At 43.4% G+C, this 18,454-nt stretch overlaps 1 protein-coding gene across 1 annotated transcript in view; it reads left to right on the top strand.

Annotated features, from left to right (window-relative positions):
- The first annotated feature begins 8,219 nt into the window (after positions 1–8,219).
- LOC111952637 (F-actin-capping protein subunit alpha-2) overlaps positions 8,220–18,454 on the top strand; it is a 74,158-nt gene continuing 63,923 nt past the window's right edge. The window contains exon 1 of the mRNA XM_023971531.2: positions 8,220–8,307. Coding sequence (XP_023827299.1) covers positions 8,269–8,307 — 39 coding nt within the window. The 5' untranslated portion in view covers positions 8,220–8,268. The remainder of the gene's footprint in view (positions 8,308–18,454) is intronic.

Raw genomic sequence — 18,454 nt, 5'->3', positions numbered from 1 at the left:
AGCTGAAAGGAATTGCAACACCAGGAGACCCTATACTTTCTTGGGTAAAAGATAGACCAAAGTCTGACTTGAGCAAAACTGTTGTATTTGCTAGGGAGGCTGTCTTATTGCAAAGAAAAACATGTACTTAAAATCTCATTTGACACTTTTTGATTCTGTAAGCCTAAAAAGTATTTAATAAGGATAAAGTTATTTTAAATGGCCTAACCTCATTATGATGGAAACAGACAGTACGATTACATCACCATTGCCATGATAATGCTACTAGAACTGTACGCGTCCTGAGTTTCATGGAGGTAGCAAAGTAATCACGTCTATTTTAGAATTGAACCATTCCTCTGGAATTCAGAATTCTTGCGTTTGGTTTATGTCATAAGAGATCAGCATGTGTTTCTAAAATCTATGCATCAAACAAACAAAAACTATATTCTGAGAAACATTATTTATTTATTTATTTTTCACCTTTATTTAACCAGTAGGCATAGTTGAGAACACATTCTCTGCATTTTACAACTGCGACCTGGCCAAGATAAAGCAAAGCAGTGAATACACAAGTTAACATGTACAAACAGATCAACAAAATCAATTTATGCACAACCACATACTTAATGGAGTGTACAAATGTTTTTAGTGCACATGGTCCAATAATTACCTACAATCCACAACTACGTATGCCAAGTGAGATATTAACAAAATATGAGGATGTCACGAAGCTAGAGCTAAACAGTAGAACAGTTATATCCAGTGTCATAACATGAGGTAGGATAAGGGACGGTTAAGCATAAATAGGCCATAGTCCGCGAAGTAATTACAGTATACCAATTAAAGCATGGAATGGTAGATGTGCCAGAACGATGAATGTGCAAGATAGATACTGGGGTGCAAAGGAGCAAGATAAATATATTACAATACAGTATGGGGATGAGGTAGTTGGGTGGGCTATTTACAGATGGGCTATGTACAGGTGCAGTGATCTGTGAGCTGCTCTGACAGCTGGTGCTTAAAGCTAGTGAGGGAGTTTTGAGTCTCCAGCTTCAGTGATTTTTGCAGTTCGTTCCAGTCATTGGCAGCAGAGAACTGGAAGGAAAGGCGGCCAAATGAGGTTTTGGCTTTAGGGATGATCAGTGAGATACACCTGCTGGAGCGCGTGCTACGGGTGGGTGCTGCTATGGTGTCCAGTGAGCTGAGATAAGGTGGMYCTTTACCTAGCAMAGACRTGTAGATGACCTGGAGCKAGTGGTTTGGCTGCGAGTATGAAGCGAGGGCCAGCCAACGAGAGCGTACAGGTCGCAGTGGTGGGTAGTATATGGGGCTTTGGTGACAAAACAGATGGCACTGTGATAGACTGCATCCAATTTGTTGAGTAGAGTGTTCGAGAATATTTTGTAAATGACATCGCCAAAGTCGAGGATCAGTAGGATGGTCAGTTTTACGAYGGTATGTTTGGCAGCATGAGTGAAGGATGCTTTGTTGCGAAATAGGAAGCTGATTCTAGATTTAATTTATTWTGCTTAATGTGAGTCTGGAAGGAGAGTTTACAGTCTAACCAGACACCTAGGTATTTGTAGTTGTCCACATATTCTAAGTCAGAACCGTCCAGAGTAGTGATGCTGGACGTGCAGGTGTGGGCAGCGATCGGTTGAAGAGCATGCATTTAGTTTTACTTGTATTTAAGAGCAGTTGGAGGCAACGGAAGGAGAGTTGTATTGCATTGAAGCTCGTCTGGAGGTTAGTTAACACAGTGTCCAAAGAAGGGCCAGAGGTATACAGAATGGTGTCGTCTACATAGAGATGGATCAGAGAATCACCAGCAGCAAAAGGGACATCATTGATGTATACAGAGAAGAGAGTCGGCCCGAGAATTGAACCCTTTGCCACCCCCATAGAGACTGCCAGAGGTCCGGACAACAGGCCCTCCGATTTGACACACTGAACTCTGTCAGAGAAGTAGTTGGTGAACCAGGCGAGGCAATCATTTGAGAAACCAAGGCTGTTGAGTCTGCCGATAAGAATGTGGTGATTGACAGAGTCGAAAGCCTTGGCCAAGTTGATGAATACGGCTGCACAGTAATGTCTCTTATCGATGGCGGTTATGATATAATTTAGGACCTTGAGTGTGGCTGAGGTGCACCCATGACCAGCTCTGAAACCAGATTGCATAGTGGAGAAGGTACGGTGGGATTCGAAATGGTCGGTAATCTGTTTGATAACTTGGCTTTCGAAGACCTTAGAAAGGCAGGGTAGGATGGATATAGGTCTGTTGCAGTTTGAGTCTAGAGTGTCTCCCCCTTTGAAGAGGGGGATGACCGCGGCAGCTTTCCAATCTTTGGGAATCTCAGACGATACGAAAGAGCGGTTGAACAGGCTAGTAATAGGGGTTGAAACAATTTTGGGAGAAGAATCTTTGAAAAAGAGGGTCCAGATATTCTAGTCCGGCTGATTTGTAGGGGTTGAGATTTTGCAGCTCTTTCAGAACATCAATTATCTGGATATGGGTGAAGGAGAAATGGGGGAGGCTTGGGCGAGTTGCTGTGGGGGGTGCAGGGCTGTTGATCGGGATAGGGGTAGCCAGGTGGAAAGCATGGCCAGCCGTAGAAAAATGCTTATTGAAATTCTCAATTATAGTTGATTTATCGGTGGTGACAGTCTTATTCTCCATGGTGCTCTTATTCTCCATGGACTTTACAGTGTCCCGGAACTTTTTTGAGTTTGTTTTTCAGGATGAACATTTCTGCTTGAAAAAGCTAGCCTTAGCTTTCCTAACTTCCCTGAAAAGTTTCATATCACGGGGGCTATTCGATGCTAATGCAGAACGCCACAGGATGTTTTTGTGCTGGTCGAGGGAAGTCAGGTCTGGAGAGCACCAAGGGCTATATCTGTTCCTTGTTCTAATTTTTTTTAAATGGGCATGCTTATTTAAGATGGTGAGGAAGGCACTTTTAAAGAATAACCAGGCATCCTCTACTGACGGGATGAGGTCATTATCCTTCCAGGATACCCAGGCCAGGTCGATTAGGACAGCCTGCTCGCTGAAGTGTTTTAGGGAGAGTTTGACAGTGATTAGGGGTAGTCATTTGACCGCAGACCCATTACAGGCAATGATCACTGCGATCTTGGTTGAAAACAGCAGAGGTGTATTTGGAGGGAAAGTTGGTTAGGATGACATCTATGAGGGTGCCTGTGTTTACAGATTTGGGGTTATACCTGGTGGGTTCATTGATAATTTGTGTGAGATTGAGGGCATCAAGCTTAGATTGTAGGATGGCAAGCATGTCCCAGTTTAGGTCACCTAGCAGCATGAGCTGCTTATTTAACTCGGCAAGTCAGTTAAGAACAAATTCTTATTTTCAATGATGGCCTAGGCACAGTGCCTTGTTCAGGGGCAGAACGACAGATTTGTACCTTGTCAGCTCGGGGATTCGATCTTGCAACCTTTCGGTTACTAGTCCAATGCTCTAACCACTAGGCTACGCTGCCACCCCAAGATAGATGGGGGGAAATCAATTCACATATGGTGTCCAGGGCACAGCTGAGGGCAGAGGGTGGTCTATAGCAYGCGGCAACAGTGAGAGACTTGTTTCTGGAAAGGTGGATTTTTAAAAGTAGAAGCTCGAATTGTTTGGGTACAGCCCTGGATAGTAAGACAGAACTCTGCAGGCTATCTCTGCAGTAGATTGCAACACRGCCCCCTTTGGCAGTTCTATCTTGCCGGAAGATGTTGTAGTTAGAGATGMYKATTTCAYGGTTTTTGGTGGTCTTCCTAAGCCAGGATTCAGACACGGCTAGGACATCCGGTTTGGCAGAGTGTGCTAAAGCAGTGAATAAAACAAACTTAGGGAGGAGGCTTCTAATGTTAACATGCATGAAACATGMCACATGCACCCCTATCAGTAATACAAAAGTAACCAAATCAACTCAGTGTCAAATCCCAATGGATAACAGAAAGATCAATATGGTAGGTAGGCTATTTAATAACGGGCATTCTCATGTCAACAAAGAAACAAATACAGTCGAGAAGGACCTGTACTGATTAGAATAAGTGTAAAACAATACAATGTAGGGTTGCAAAATTCTGGTAACTTCCCCAAAATTCCCAGGTTTTCCAGAAATCTAAGTTGGAGGACTCCCGGAATCAGGATGGAATAAGCAGCGAATCCTGTTTCCTCCAACCAGGATTTCTGGAAAACCGTGGAATTACGGGAACATTAATTTTGCAAACCTAATGCGGGGATATTGTTATGTCATCTATATGTACTGTACTGTAATTTGCCATCTCCTCTCAACTAGATACTGTATCATTTGTTATCTTGTCATTCCAGCTGATGTGCACTGATCAGAAGAACATCTCTGAGGAACGGATTACTGCTTCACTGCTCTACTGGAGCAATACACCTGCACACTTTACACACCTCACATCACTTCTCTCTTTCTCTTTTATCCAGCAACGTCTCCTGACATACTTCATGGGTCTCAGGCGCCGGAGATCCAAGCCCATGAGAACAGGAAGGACATGGAGGTGCCCAGTCTGTCCTGTCGTCTTCCTGAAAGGTGTCCTTACCGAGAGGTAAGAGGAGTGACAAACCAGAGCCCTACATCTGTTGTCCATAATGTATCCATAATATCCATACTTCTAATGTGTATGTAGTCAGCGATCATAGAGAGTGTCAGAGAGAAAGACAGAGAGTGATTTGTTTTTTTTAATGTGGAGGTTTCCAGCAATCGAGACCTCAGAGGTCAGGGAGCCCTTCTTTCCTCCCTTTCTTCCCTCCCTTTCTTCCTCCCTTCTTTCCTCCCTATCTCAGGGGTGGAGATTGACCCAGAGGAAGATAAGCACATCTCAGAGTGTCAATATTTTTTTGCAGTACTATTTGTAAAGTTCTAGAAGCAAAAGTTACTTAGTAGTAAATAAGTAGTAAAAAGTCGTATTTGAAGTCAGGAGTTGATTGTATTCTCTAGTCTTGCTTGCCAGGCACATGGCACTCCACAACACACTTGTGCAGGGGATACAGCAGCTGTGGGAAGAGACTGGGATTCTCTAACTACAGGCCTGTGTGCTGTGTGTTGTTTGTTCTCCTGACAGACGCCAAGAAGAAGAAGAAGTTTCCCAAGGTTCTTCTCAAGGGTGTGGCAGAACCTTGCACCCTGCGCCCCCTCTGGCCACTGCCGCCACTGCAGAGACTGAACCAGACCACTGCAGGAACTGAAACAGCATGAACGCGAAAGGCTCATACACAAAGACACCAGTTGACCTCACAGTTCTCACAGGATCACTTGTCAGGGAGAGCAGCAGGGCCACCAGCAGCAAACGTGTGGCAAGCTGGCATTTTCCTAATTTATTTTCAATCAGATGTGCCAGCGCCCCACCACTTTTAATTTGGTTAAATAAAAAATATGAATGGAAAAGTGTTGAAAAGAGGGATAAACCAGCCTGCTGTTTTTAAAGGGTAACGCTRAACCCCWATTTCAGCCTTTGTCCAACCCCTTCAAATAAAGTAAACATGCATTCAGGTGAGAAATTGTGGGTGTAAGGAATTGCTCATAAATATTCATTTTGGGGGTGGGTAAACGCAGTTATACCTGATCCCATCACTTTCTCACCAAAGCATACTTACCAGAAGTCCACTGGCACGCTCTAGTAATAAAATGATGTGCATCGCAAGTGAATACGGCTCTGGACAGTTAGTTCACTGTGGTAAGGTGCCAAGTTCCTGACATCTAAGAAAAGTGCAATAATCACCTTGAAAATGAAGATTAAGTGCTCAATCCAACCCGCATTGCAGTATTTACACAGTAGCTCTGGTCAAATTAACTCTTGGGTACTGTATAAAAACCTACAACTACTACCAGGGTAACCCCTCTCACAGGTATGCTTTCACTTTTCAGAATTAGAAGTCTGTGGGCACTGGATGAATATTGGTCCGGAATCCTTGGGGTGTCCCTACCTCCATTGAAGTAAGGAAAGGCTGTCCCAAGGATCCCTGATAGCACTGGCCGATGATTTTTTTTAAATGTAACCTTTATTTAACGAGGCAAGTCAGTTAAGAACAAATTCTTATTTACAATGATGGCCTACTGGGGAACAGTGGGTTAACTGCCTTGTTCAGGGGCAGAACAACAGATTTTTACCTTGTCAGCTTGGGGATTCAATCCAGCAACCTTTCAGTTACTGGCCCAACGAATGCCCCTCTCCCCACTGGTGTGATTACTACCTTTGAGGGTTTAGAGCTTGAGGTAGTCACCTCATACAGGTACTTGGGTGTATGGCTAGATGGTACACTGTCCTTCTCTCAGCACATATCATAGCTGCAGGCTAAGGTTAAATATAGACTTGGTTTACTCTATCGTAATCGCTCCTCTATCAGCCCAGCTAACAAACTAACCCTGATTCAATATTTTTAAGAATATTTCTGGCGCCGACCAAGCTCAAATTCAAAAATTTGATTGATCTGCATAGGTCGTATATGTACTGTATGACCATACAATTGTCCCCGTCACCTTGCATGTTTATAAGCAGCATCTCTCAGTTTCCCGACTAGGCTGCCATCAATCCACGGTTTTTGATTGATCTGCATAGGTCGTATTTGTACTGTATAACCATACAATTGTCCCAGTCACCTTGCATGTTTATAAGCAGCATCTCTCAGTTTCCCGACTAGGCTGCCATCAATCCACAGTTTTTGATTCAGGTAAGTTTTGTAAGACACCATCGGAATCACATGTTTTGATGAATTCGGTGACTGAGTCTGCGTATTCATTGATGTTATCCCCAGAGGTTCCCTGGAACTTATTCCAGTCCATGTGATCAAAACAGTCTTGGAGCATGGATTCTGATTGGTCAGACCTTACCACCGGAACTTCCCTCTTGAGTCTTTGGTTTGTTGAGGCCGTTAGGAGCAAAATGGAGTCATGGTCAAAATACATGTAGGAGTCAGGCTTAACTAGGGAAAGGAAGATACCTAGCCAGTTGTACTACTGAATTCCTTCAACTGAAATGTGGCTTCCACATTTAACCCAACTTCTCTGAATCAGAGAAGTGCAGGGGGCTGCTTTAATTGACATCCATGTCTTTAGTACCCAGTGCAGAACGACAGATTTTTACCTTGGGGATTTGATCCTGCAATCTTTTGGTTACTGGCCCAATGCTCTAACCACTAGGCTACATGCCGCCCCAACTAAGCCTAAAACATATGGTTTTCATGAGAGTTACTCTTTGAGACTTATTTGTTAACTAGCACAACTCATATGTGCTGCACATCGGAATTCTGCAGGTTGTGGTCAGGTTCCTACCAGCTTGGAAAGCTGGTCATGCTGAGGTCATATTGAGTTCACGCTTGGTTCAAAGACAAAAAAAGGGTCCCAGCCATAAAGGTATTATATTAACTAGAGATCCCTGGCCTAGTATAATCTGCTGGAAACAACCAACCAGTGAGAAAGATAAGATGACCCTAGGCCTACAAACTCAACGTCATATTTGGAGTTAATACAGTAAATCAAATGTAGCACATTTTTCTTCCGCTTCAAATAATCCCTTGATAATTACTTTTTCTCATTTCAAGCAATCCAATATTTCTGTTTCCACCTTTACCTAGTGTACGTCATTGGCGTAGGCTGATAAAGCCTGGACCACTATTTGGACAAAACACTTAATAAGACATTTTAGCGTGTATTGTCACAGAGTAGGGTAATAGTTTGTCTATCTGGGATTTCACTTCTTTCCGATGTGTGCACTTGTCGTATTCACCTTCACTGGTAATCAAGCATGTCTGACGGCGATTCAGGGTTTATACATTTTACCACAGTAATTAATCAGAGTAGTTCACAATGCAGGATTACAGTACCATCTAGTGGAAATAAATAGAGCATACACGGTACTGAATGACATACTGTATACCACATGCATTGATACATTACTGCAAATGTGGTCAAATGGTGTAAATACATTTCATCCCCCAAAAATCAGAAACAAGATACAACTGGCAATTAATTCTAACTGGGTACTTTTAACACGCATGCTATACTTATAATATATAACACAATTTACAACTATATTATTTCAATGTCATTTCGTTTTACCAAACATATGCTTTCAAAACCATGGACTGTATGTTCAACACATGAAGTAGGACTGAAGTGCTTATGGATAATAATGAGTCCCTGATGGGTGAAGTGATATATTTAATATGTATGGGCACACACATCAAAATCAACTGTATGATGTTGCCGAAGTTGTGATTCGGTTTCGACAAGCTGGTGGTGCCGGAAGAAAAGATGGCGGATCATGAGGAGCAGTTATCTGATGAGGCTAAGGTAAGATTACGTTTTTATCCACATTGGAGGATATATGATATCTTTGGGGTTGTATGTGCATGCTTTTATTTAAGCTACTGTGTATAAAAGCTGGATAAACAAACCGCGATTATTGCTAGGCTAACGTTAGTCTAGCTATTATTTTTAGCTCGGCAGCCGCTCTGCCCAACTTCCGCTCCTTTGCGAATCTCAAATGCAGACTCCTTGTACGGTCCTAGCTCTAAAATAGGAACCGTGCAGCATATAACAAATTAATCAAAGTTAACCTCTCACCCTCCTAATCGAAAACATTGTAACAAACGTTGTGCTTTCATTTGTCTCTGTCGCTTTGTGATCATGTCTTGAACTTCTCACGAATGAGCAGCTAACGTTAGTTAAGCTAGCAACCTACACCTCCTGTTAACGCTCTTTGCACAATGATTGCTGTTAATGTGTTATTTACTGCCGTTTGTGTGTGACAGATATGATTGTAGTGTGGAATCTCGGATTTAAATATAGGTCCAACTAGCATGATGATCGCAAGAAGATAGCGACACTACCATTACGCTTGTTTACACTGCGCTGCACTGGGGTCGGAACGCAATCACGGTAATGGCAGAGATCCCTTTAACGCATACGTTCTTATAGCCAGGCTTGCTTCGCCCCCATGTTGGTGTAACGCTTCGAACACACCGGCTGCGTCATTGCATCACTGCTGCATAACATTTTGCGCAGCTAGGCAACTATACTGATGCAGGTACCTTTTGCAAATGGTCGCATGCGGTTGGACACATGGAAGAGAGAATAATTTTCGCAGTATCCTCAAAACCGTGTCTTTTTGACACAACTGCTGACAGCTACAGGGACATAAACACAAAAAAATGCTGCTTGGAGACAAGTGTCCACGATAGTAGGATTGCCAGGTCAGTTTAGTAGTGAGCTTGTGCTAGATGTGGCTAGTTAGCGTTAGCTAGCTAACCTAGCCAATGAGGTGTGTGTGAAAGAAATAGTCAAATAAATAATAAATAAACCATCTCTCGAACCACACAGACCTGCGCTTTCGGCGGGGCTGGTCCCGGCCCAACAGCGAGATCAAGACCACCTTCCTCAACGTTGGTCTCATTGTTGAAAGAGCCTACTCTGCCTATCTTTACTATTTATTATTGCATTTCGCTCCAAAACTGCATTTGAGGGAAATTATATTATAGGCTCTCACAATTAATTTGAGGATGTCATCGAATAAATAATATACTTGGCAAATAAATTTATAAAAAATGTAAAGAAATTATGCAATCAAACTGTTTTTATGTAATCACAAATTTTTACTGAATGTGTATGCAAAAAAAAKKCGACATTCATATTTTGCTACTTTCTGTCAAGTCCACTCATACAATTMGATGCATACGTTCGATTTATCGAACGTATGCACCACACAGAACGCACTGCAACTGCCTCTGCAACGCAATGCTGCAAGGCAAATGCAGCGTTCCATTGGAAATGAATGTACTTCTGGTGTATCGAAGCGCAATGACGCAGTCGGTGTGTTCGAAGCGTAAGCAGGCTAGGTAGTGCTACGTATCAACAGTCAATCCACTAGGGTCTGGAAACTACAGTAGAGTGAGCTTCAATTGGTCAATCACGACACGACGTAGCAGATTATTTGAATACAGTTCGGTTTATTCCAAATTTGGTCRRACCCATGCTCGCATTGCCCAATGGTCCCCCTGCCCACTTTGCTTCCTTCATTGAAAATGAATGGGCTTCCTTTGTTTCTTTACCCTCAACATACTATGTTCATCTCCTGCGTTACATTAAGACACCTTGGAGCCTGCACAAGATATATAGGTTGGAAAACATACCTCAATACAGGGGTGGGGTATTCCACTTTACTCCAAATGTTTCCTTTATCCACACTGCTCCACTGAGAAGCTTGAAATACTGCTAGCTAGCTATTTACTCTCCACTTGAGAGATGCTGAATGTACAGAACCCTACTGCTTTTTTTTTGTATTTTATTAGGATCCCCATTAGCTGTTGCAAAAGCAGCAGCTACTCTTCCTGGGGTCCACATGAAACATAATACAGAACAGCTCAAAGACAGAACTACATACTTTAAAGGCACATGTAGCCTACATATCAATGCATACAAACTTATCTTGGTCAAATAGGTCAGTAGCTTAACACAGCCAGATACATAGTTGCGTACATGTCGTCTTTTGAAATGCCAGTTTGTGCCGATGTACCCAAGTGAGGGTTGAACTTGACAAGTGTACTATGGAAAAGCCTAAGAGAGCGTGGTGCAGTGGTTCCTCCTTCAGAGCCAGGAGAATGCAAGAATATGGCCTAGACTAATGGCGAAGAAGGCTTTCAGGTGTAGCCTACTGAAAATACGAGGCATATGCATGCCGTTCATTGAATTGGCTAGAGCAGATTGGCTGTAGATGGTTTGATAGGGGAAGTAAAGTGCAGCCTCACAGAGCCAGTATAGCGATCAGTTTACAAAACCTCCGAAATACCACAGCCCAGCCCCACTGCTGTCTGTCTGGTGTTGCCCTCCCACACGTACTTGACTACTCCTGTATCACTGTCTGCTCCACCCTGACTTGTAATGACTGTTTTAAGCCTCAGCCATTTAACATATACGTTGAAACTATGAACAACTGGTGTTTGGGTGTTAGTCGTGTGGTCTGTGTAATCTGAGACTTTACTGYAGGAATGTTGTCAAGTTCTCTAATTCACACCGTAGTTACTGGCTGGACAAATAGCCACACAGAGAACACTTTATTTGTTATTGGCCATCCCCATTTTGAAGTGTCATCATGATCTCTCTAGGTTAGGTCGAGTCCTATGTAACGGGGTTAATAATGTGCTGTTAGCTCCCTCCACAGCTAGCTTAAAATGATGCCGATGGAGCCATCCAATCGGTACCTTTTTTGTATGGCTCAATCGATTTGAACATTGTCAAGGAGGGTGGTCACGTGTTGCGAATCACTGGTTTGAGCCCAGTATGGGGCAGTCGGACAGTAAAGGAAGCTAAGCTGTTAACCCCTTTACTGTTAGAGCTGCAACTATAAAGCGAKAATTACAGACACCGGCATTGCCTCCCTCTTACCGAAGCATTTTGCGTACGTCAGTCAATTTCTATGGTTTTTGCTACACAGCGTTCTTGTTTATTGTTCTAAAACCATTATTTGGTCAACAGTAATAGCCTGTGCATTATGTTGATTCCTGCTATGAAAGTATCTGRCTGTTCCTGTTTCACTGTCAGCTGATGTGTGACCGAGCCACTCTCACTCCCATTGTGCACAAGGAGGGAGAGATGCATTCTGAGAATCACAAGCATATGACCCTTGCTCAAAATGCAATGGTGGAAAAACATGCAGTTCACTGCTGTTCTAGTTACAGAGAGAGGAGTCGCAGCTCTCTGTATGTATTTCTCACTTCTTAAAACCCCCTAAGGTCGATATCCACGCCAATTGAATTAGCATAATACAAAAATACCCATAACAATGTCAGTTTAAGCTAGAGAGATGTTGTTGTTTTTTTGCGTTGGATTCATCTCAGTCCACCAGAGCATGTGAGCGGAGTTGAGCAGTTGGAAAACCCTGCTCATCGAGTGGTGCTTCCTCTCTGCCACTCCTCTCTGGCACTCCATGTCCGTTCCTACTGCTCTGCTAAAAATCGCTCTGTGCTCACAGGGGGAAAAAACAGTTTAACCAACACCCAGCTGTTTTGTTTGACTACCCGGACCTACCATTTTGGTTTTATAGTATTGAAATRAAACCGTATGAATTTGAATAAAAGTATTTGAATTAACGTGAAAAGGTGAATGTAAGAAGCGCATGTTTCGAACAGGCTACATGTCATATTAAACGGCATATAAACACTCTAAATAGGTCAGGAGCCAGACAGGGAGCCTAAGAAGGAATAAACATGAATTATTTAAACTATATTCTTTCAAGGCTATAGCCTACAAAGAAATGCATTGAAGCATTTGCTTGTGTGACACAATAGGCTGGTAGGGACATAAAGCCCTCAGCATTTTAAACAACATTTCGTTGTATTAAATCATTATAGTCTCTAAATTGCGCCTATAGGCTGTGACTTATTACAAATGAAACGAAAAATGACTTGATGCCTTTTTTGTATTCTTTTTTTAGAAACACGGGTTTGGCCACTCTGTGGCTTCAGGTTAACGCGATGGTGCCTGGAGAGCAGGCCAGCAGCGGAGAATACGCTCTCCGCACATGCAGAGCCACTGGGGAGGCTAAACACCCTTTTGGCCATTCTTGCCAGGCTGGGCAGAGTTTATTTTTCTATTTTTATTTATTTTAATATATATATAGATAGGTCTAAATGTTTTTTGGCAAAATAACCCAATCAGAACGTAAAACTCCTTGAACGTGGGAATGTTCCAGGCCTATTGGGCCCAAATTAATGGCCTATTTGTATAGATAATAAAACAAAAATGAACAATGTTTAAGAGATCAGATTTTTTGTTTGCAAATACTTTGCTAAAATGACACACTTAGTTATCTACCCACCTCGTTCCTTTCTTTTCGCATGTGCACGTAGTGTGTACACCATCATGCTTTCGGGATATGTCTTTGCAGATTACACAATGATTATTTAGTTGTGGACAGACACTACATCACTACACTCCCTCTATTGGCCCTCATCTTTATAAGTCACCTTGATTTAGCACCTGTGTGTTTTATCAGTGTCTTTAGTGAACTCCGTGACAGTAACTAAAGCAAGGGTCGATAGCGGCACACAAGTWGACTACAAATGCATGCTGGGCCGGGCATGCCCTGAGCTCGTGAAGTGAGTGCTACTGGGGCGAAATTGGAGCGGGCGAGAAGGTTGACGCGCCAGCCTTTGGGAATCTCGCGCCGCGTTCCAGTCAGATTGGGCACGCTCAGCTCCTCGCTCTGCAGTCCACTTATGTCGCACTGTCGCATCTCAATCAATCAAATGTGTATATATAAAGCCCTTTTTACATCAGCCGATGTCACAAAGTGCTATACAGAAACCCAGCCTAAAACCCCAAACAGCAAGCAATGCAGATGTAGAAGCACGGTGGCTAGGAAAAACTCCCTAGAAAGGCAGAAACCTAGAGAGGAACCAGGCTCTGAGGGGTGGCCAGTCCTCTTCTGGCTGTGCCAGGTGGAGATTATAACAGTGCATGGCCAAGATGTTAAAATGTTCATAGATGACCAGCAGGGTCAAATAATAATAATCACAGTGGTTGTAGAGGGTGCAACAGGTCAGCACCTCACGAGTAAATGTCAGTTGGCTTTTCATAGCCGATCATTCAGAGTTAGAAACAGCAGGTGAGAGTGAGTCAAAAACAGCAGGTCCTGGACATGGTAGCACGTCCGGTGAACAGGTCAGGGTTCCACAGGCAGAACAGTTGAAACTGGAGCAGCAGCACGACCAGGTGGACTGGGGACAACAAGAAGTCATCAGGCCAGACATGGTCCTAGGGCTCAGGTCCTGAGAGAGCGCATACTTAAATTCACACAGGACACCGGATAAGACAGGAGAAATTCTCCAGATATAACAGACTGACCCTAGACCCCCGACACAAACTATTACAGCATAAATACTGGAGGCTGAGACAGGAGGGGTCGGGAGACACTGTGTCCCCGTCCGGCGGCACCCCCGGACAGGGCCAACCGGGCAGGATATAACCCCACCCACTTTGCCAACGCACAGCCCCCACACCACTAGAGGAATGTCTTCAAACCACCAACTTATTACCCTGAGACAAGACCGAGTATAGCTCACTGACATCTCCCACACGGCACGAACCCGAGGGGCGTGCCAACCCGGACAGGAAGATTACGTCTGTGACTCAACCCACTTAAGTGACGCACCCCTCCTAGGGGTGGCATGGAAGAGCGCCAGTGACTAAGCCCCCATAATAGGGTTAGAGGTAGAGAATCCCAGTGGAGAGAGGGGAACCGGCCAGGCAGAGGCAGCAAGGACAGTTCGTCACTTCAGTGCCTTTCCGTTCACATTCACACCCCTGGGCCAGAAATCAGCATCTGCGGTGAACGGTGGCAGCGCAAGAGAAGTGTTTGTCAGACCATGAGCTATCCGGAAAGTCTGTCTTCTCACAAAATCGTCTGTAGCGTCCGAATTGTTTGGTCTACACACTAATATGTGACTCGTTTCAAGAAACTAGGCGTATGTCGCATGTCACTACTTCACAGGAGAGGGATTTGAACGTAAACATTWKATTTTTTATCAAAATGTGTTGTTCCAGAAGGCATTTCTGGCAAAAWAACATGTGAACTTTCATGTGCCTTTAATAACAAACTCYCATGCCATCTGTAAATYGCAACGGAAAAAGTCAGGAAGCTTCCTGCTAGCTATAATTGGCTGAGATAATGAATGGGCTGGACATGCTGAGAGATGAGTTCAGATTGGTTTGCCATGTAGCATGCTTCTGTCTATAACATGAGCTGCTCAGTATGTGTAGGTAATCCTTTCTAATGCAGCTTTTTTGAACAATATCACAAAAAACTGCCCCAAAAAATGCTGTTTGCATTGCTAGTTATAGCCTAATGTTAGCTAGCTAACATTGAACCTCGTTGGTTAGCTTTAGCTACCTGCAGGTTCATGCATTGTAGTAACGTTATGATTTGGGATTTTGGTTCATTGTTCAGTTGGCTAAACAAAAGACTCCACTATGCAAGTAACCATTTCACTGTACCGTTTACACCTTCTGTATCCTGTGCATGTGATAAATGCATTTAGATGATATTTCATATAGTGTGTGTTTACCAGAGAATGTAATGTGAAAAATGTATTCTGTCACGTACAAAGTATATGTCCTAACCGACTTGTAAAAACTATAGTTTGTTAACAAGAAATTTGGAGTGGTTGAAAAACGAGTTTTAATGTCTCCAAGCTAAGTGTATGTAAACTTCCAACTTCAACTGTATTTTAGATTCTTCAAAGTAGCCACCCTTTGCCTTGATGACAGCTTTGCACACTCTTGGCGTTCTCTCAACCAGCTTCACCTGGAATGCTTTTCCAACAGTCTTGAAGATGTTCCCACATATGATGAGCACTTGTTGGCTGCTTTTCCTTCACTCTGCGGTCCAACTTATCACGAACTGTCTCAATTGGTTTGAGGCCGGGTGATTGTGGAAGCCAGGTCATCTGATGCAGCACTCCATCACTGTCCTACTTGGTCAAATAGCCCTTACACAGCCTGGCGGTGTGTTGGATCGTTGTGCTGTTGAAAAACAAATGATAGTCCCACTAAGTGCAAACCAGATTGGATGGCGTAATGCTGCAGAATGCTGTGGTAGCCTTGCTGGTTAAATGTGCCTTGAATTCTAAATAAATCAGCGATGGTGTCACCAGCAAAGCACCATCAGGCAACATCCTCCATGCTTCATGGTGGGAACCACACATGCCGAGATCATCCGTTCACCTACTCTGCGGCTCACAGGATCCAAAAATCTCAAATTTGGATTCATCAGAACAAAAGGACAGATTTTCACCGGTGTAATGTCCATTGCTCGTTTTCCTTGGCCCAAGCAAGTCTCTTCTTCTTATTGGTGTGTGTCTACGTTTTCTGTGGCGGTCATCATGAGAGCCAGTTTAATCATTGGGCTTGGTGGTTTTTGCGACTGCACTTGAAGATACTGCTTTGACTGACCATGTCTTCACTAATTTGTCTTTGCTTATTTGAGCTGTTCTTGCCATCATATGGACTTGGTATTTTACCAAATAGGGCTGTCTTCTGTATACCACCCCTACCATGTCACAACACAACTGATTGGCTGAAACGCATTAAGAAGMAAAGAAATTCCACAAATTAACTTTTTCGCAAGGCACACCTCTTATTCATCCCTTTACATTTGTGTGGATAAGGTAGTTGTTGTGAATTTGTTAATTACTTATTAGATATTACTGCATGGTCCAAACCAGAAGCACAACATTTCGTTACACTCACATTAACATCTGCTGACCATGTGTATGTGACCAATAAAATGTTATTTGAGTTGAAATGCATTCCAGGTGACTACCTCGTGAAGCTGGTTGAGAGAATGCCACGAGGGAAAAGCTTTCATCAAGGCAAAGGGTGGCTAGTTTAAGTATCTCAAATATAAAATATATTTTGATTTGTTTAACACTTTTGTTTTGGTTACTACATAATTCCATATGTGTTATTTCATAGTTTTGATGTCTTCACTATTATTCTACTATGTAGAAAATTTGTAAAAAATAAAGYGAAACCCTGGAATGAGTAGGTGTGTCCAAACTTTTGACTGGTACTGTACATGTTGGTTGTCTTGCTCTAGGACGCCCACAGGCTTCACAATACGTGTCTGAAAGCCTCCCGAGTGGAGCAGTGGTCTAAGATCCTGGTTCGAGTCCAGTCCCTGTCGCAGCCGTCCGTGACCGGGAGACCCATGGGGCGGCACACAATTGGCCCAGCGTCAGCAGGGTTTTGCAGGCAGGAATGTTCTTGTCCCATCGCGCTCTAGCGACTCCTGTGGCGGGCGGGGCCTAATGCACACTGACTCAGTCACCAGGTGTACAGTGTTTCCTCCGACACATTGGTGCGCCTGGCTTCCGGGTTAAGCGGGCATTGTGTCAAGAAGCAGTGCAGCTTGGCTGGGTTGTGTTTCGGAAAAGAAGCACGGCTCTTGACCTTCGCCTCTCCCGAGTCCATACGGGAGTTGCAGCGACGAGACAAGACTGTAACTACCAATTGGATACCACGAAATTGGGGGGGGGCGGGGAAAGACTCATCTGAAAGCCCCCGGTACCAGTAAAAAAAATATGGAAGTACAGTGCATTCAGAAAGTATTCAGACCCCTTGACTTTTTCCACATTTTGTTACATTACAGCCTTATTCTAAAATGGATTAAATACACACAAAAAACAAAATCTTCACACAATACCCCATAATGACAAAGCGAAAATTGTATTCAGACCCTTTGCTATGAGATTTGAAATTGAGCTCAGGCGCATCCTGTTTTTCCATTGATCATCCTTGATGTTTCAACAACTTGATTTGAGTACACCTGTGGAAAATTCAATTGATTGGACATGATTTGGAAAGGTACACACTTGTCTATATAAGGGTCCAATAGTTGACAGTGCATGTCTGAGCAAAAACCAAAGCCATGATGTCGAAGGAATTGTCCCATAGAGATCCGACGACAGGATTGTGGTAGTCACAGATTTGGGAAGGGGGTACCAACACATTTCTGCGGCATTGAAGGCTCCCAAGAAAGTGGCCTCAATATTCTTAAATGGAAAGAAGTTGGAACCACCAAGACTTCCTAGAGGCTTGGGACACCCAGTCAAACGACGCAATCGGGGGAGAAGGGGGCCTTGGTCAGGGAGGAGGTGACCAGATACCCAATGGTCACTCTGACGGTGCTCAGAGTTTCCTCTGTGGAGATGGGAGCACCTTCCATAACGACAACCATCTCTGCAGCACTCCCAATCAGGCCTTTCTGGCACTCTCACCCGACGGAAGCTACTCCTGCAGTAAAAGGAGCACATGACAGCCAGCTTGGAGTTTGCCAAAAGCTGTGCAGTGATGCTCCCGCATCCAACCTCGACACGAGCTTGAGATCGGATCCGCAGAGAAGGGAATGGGGAAAAACTCTCAAAATACAGGTTGTGCCAAGCTTGGTAGTGTCATACAATGAAAAGACTTGAAGCTGCTAATCGCTCCCAAAGGTGCTTCAACAAAGTTACTGAGTAAAGGGTCCTGAAATACTTCCTGTGAATAATCTTTATATATTTTTTTGTTAAATTTTATACATACGTTTGTAAAATGTTCTAAAAACCAGGTTTTTTGCATTGTTCAGAGAGTGTGTGGTGTTCGTGGGTGTAGATTGAAGGATTGTATTTTATTGTTCTATTTTAGAATACGACTCAGAAATTCGTTTGTGTGACAAAATGGTTAAAAGTAAAGGATACTTTCTGAATATGGGACATGTTTGATCGAATAGCCAAAATTAAGGTGTTTTAATACAGGTTTCAAAAAAAATAAAAATAAAATGTTTTCCTGATCTTCTTGGGTATCTTCAGATATAGGACAGACACTTCAGGACACAAACTTCCTTTTTGAATTTTCTTTTTTGGGGGGGGCCTATCTGTTCCATGTAGTGGAATCTGCTAGTTGC

The sequence above is a fragment of the Salvelinus sp. IW2-2015 genome, linkage group LG26 (genome assembly GCF_002910315.2).
Source record: "Salvelinus sp. IW2-2015 linkage group LG26, ASM291031v2, whole genome shotgun sequence".
In the NCBI taxonomy this organism is placed as follows: Eukaryota; Metazoa; Chordata; class Actinopteri; order Salmoniformes; family Salmonidae; genus Salvelinus; species Salvelinus sp. IW2-2015.
This window is presented reverse-complemented; position numbering and strand designations above follow the sequence as displayed.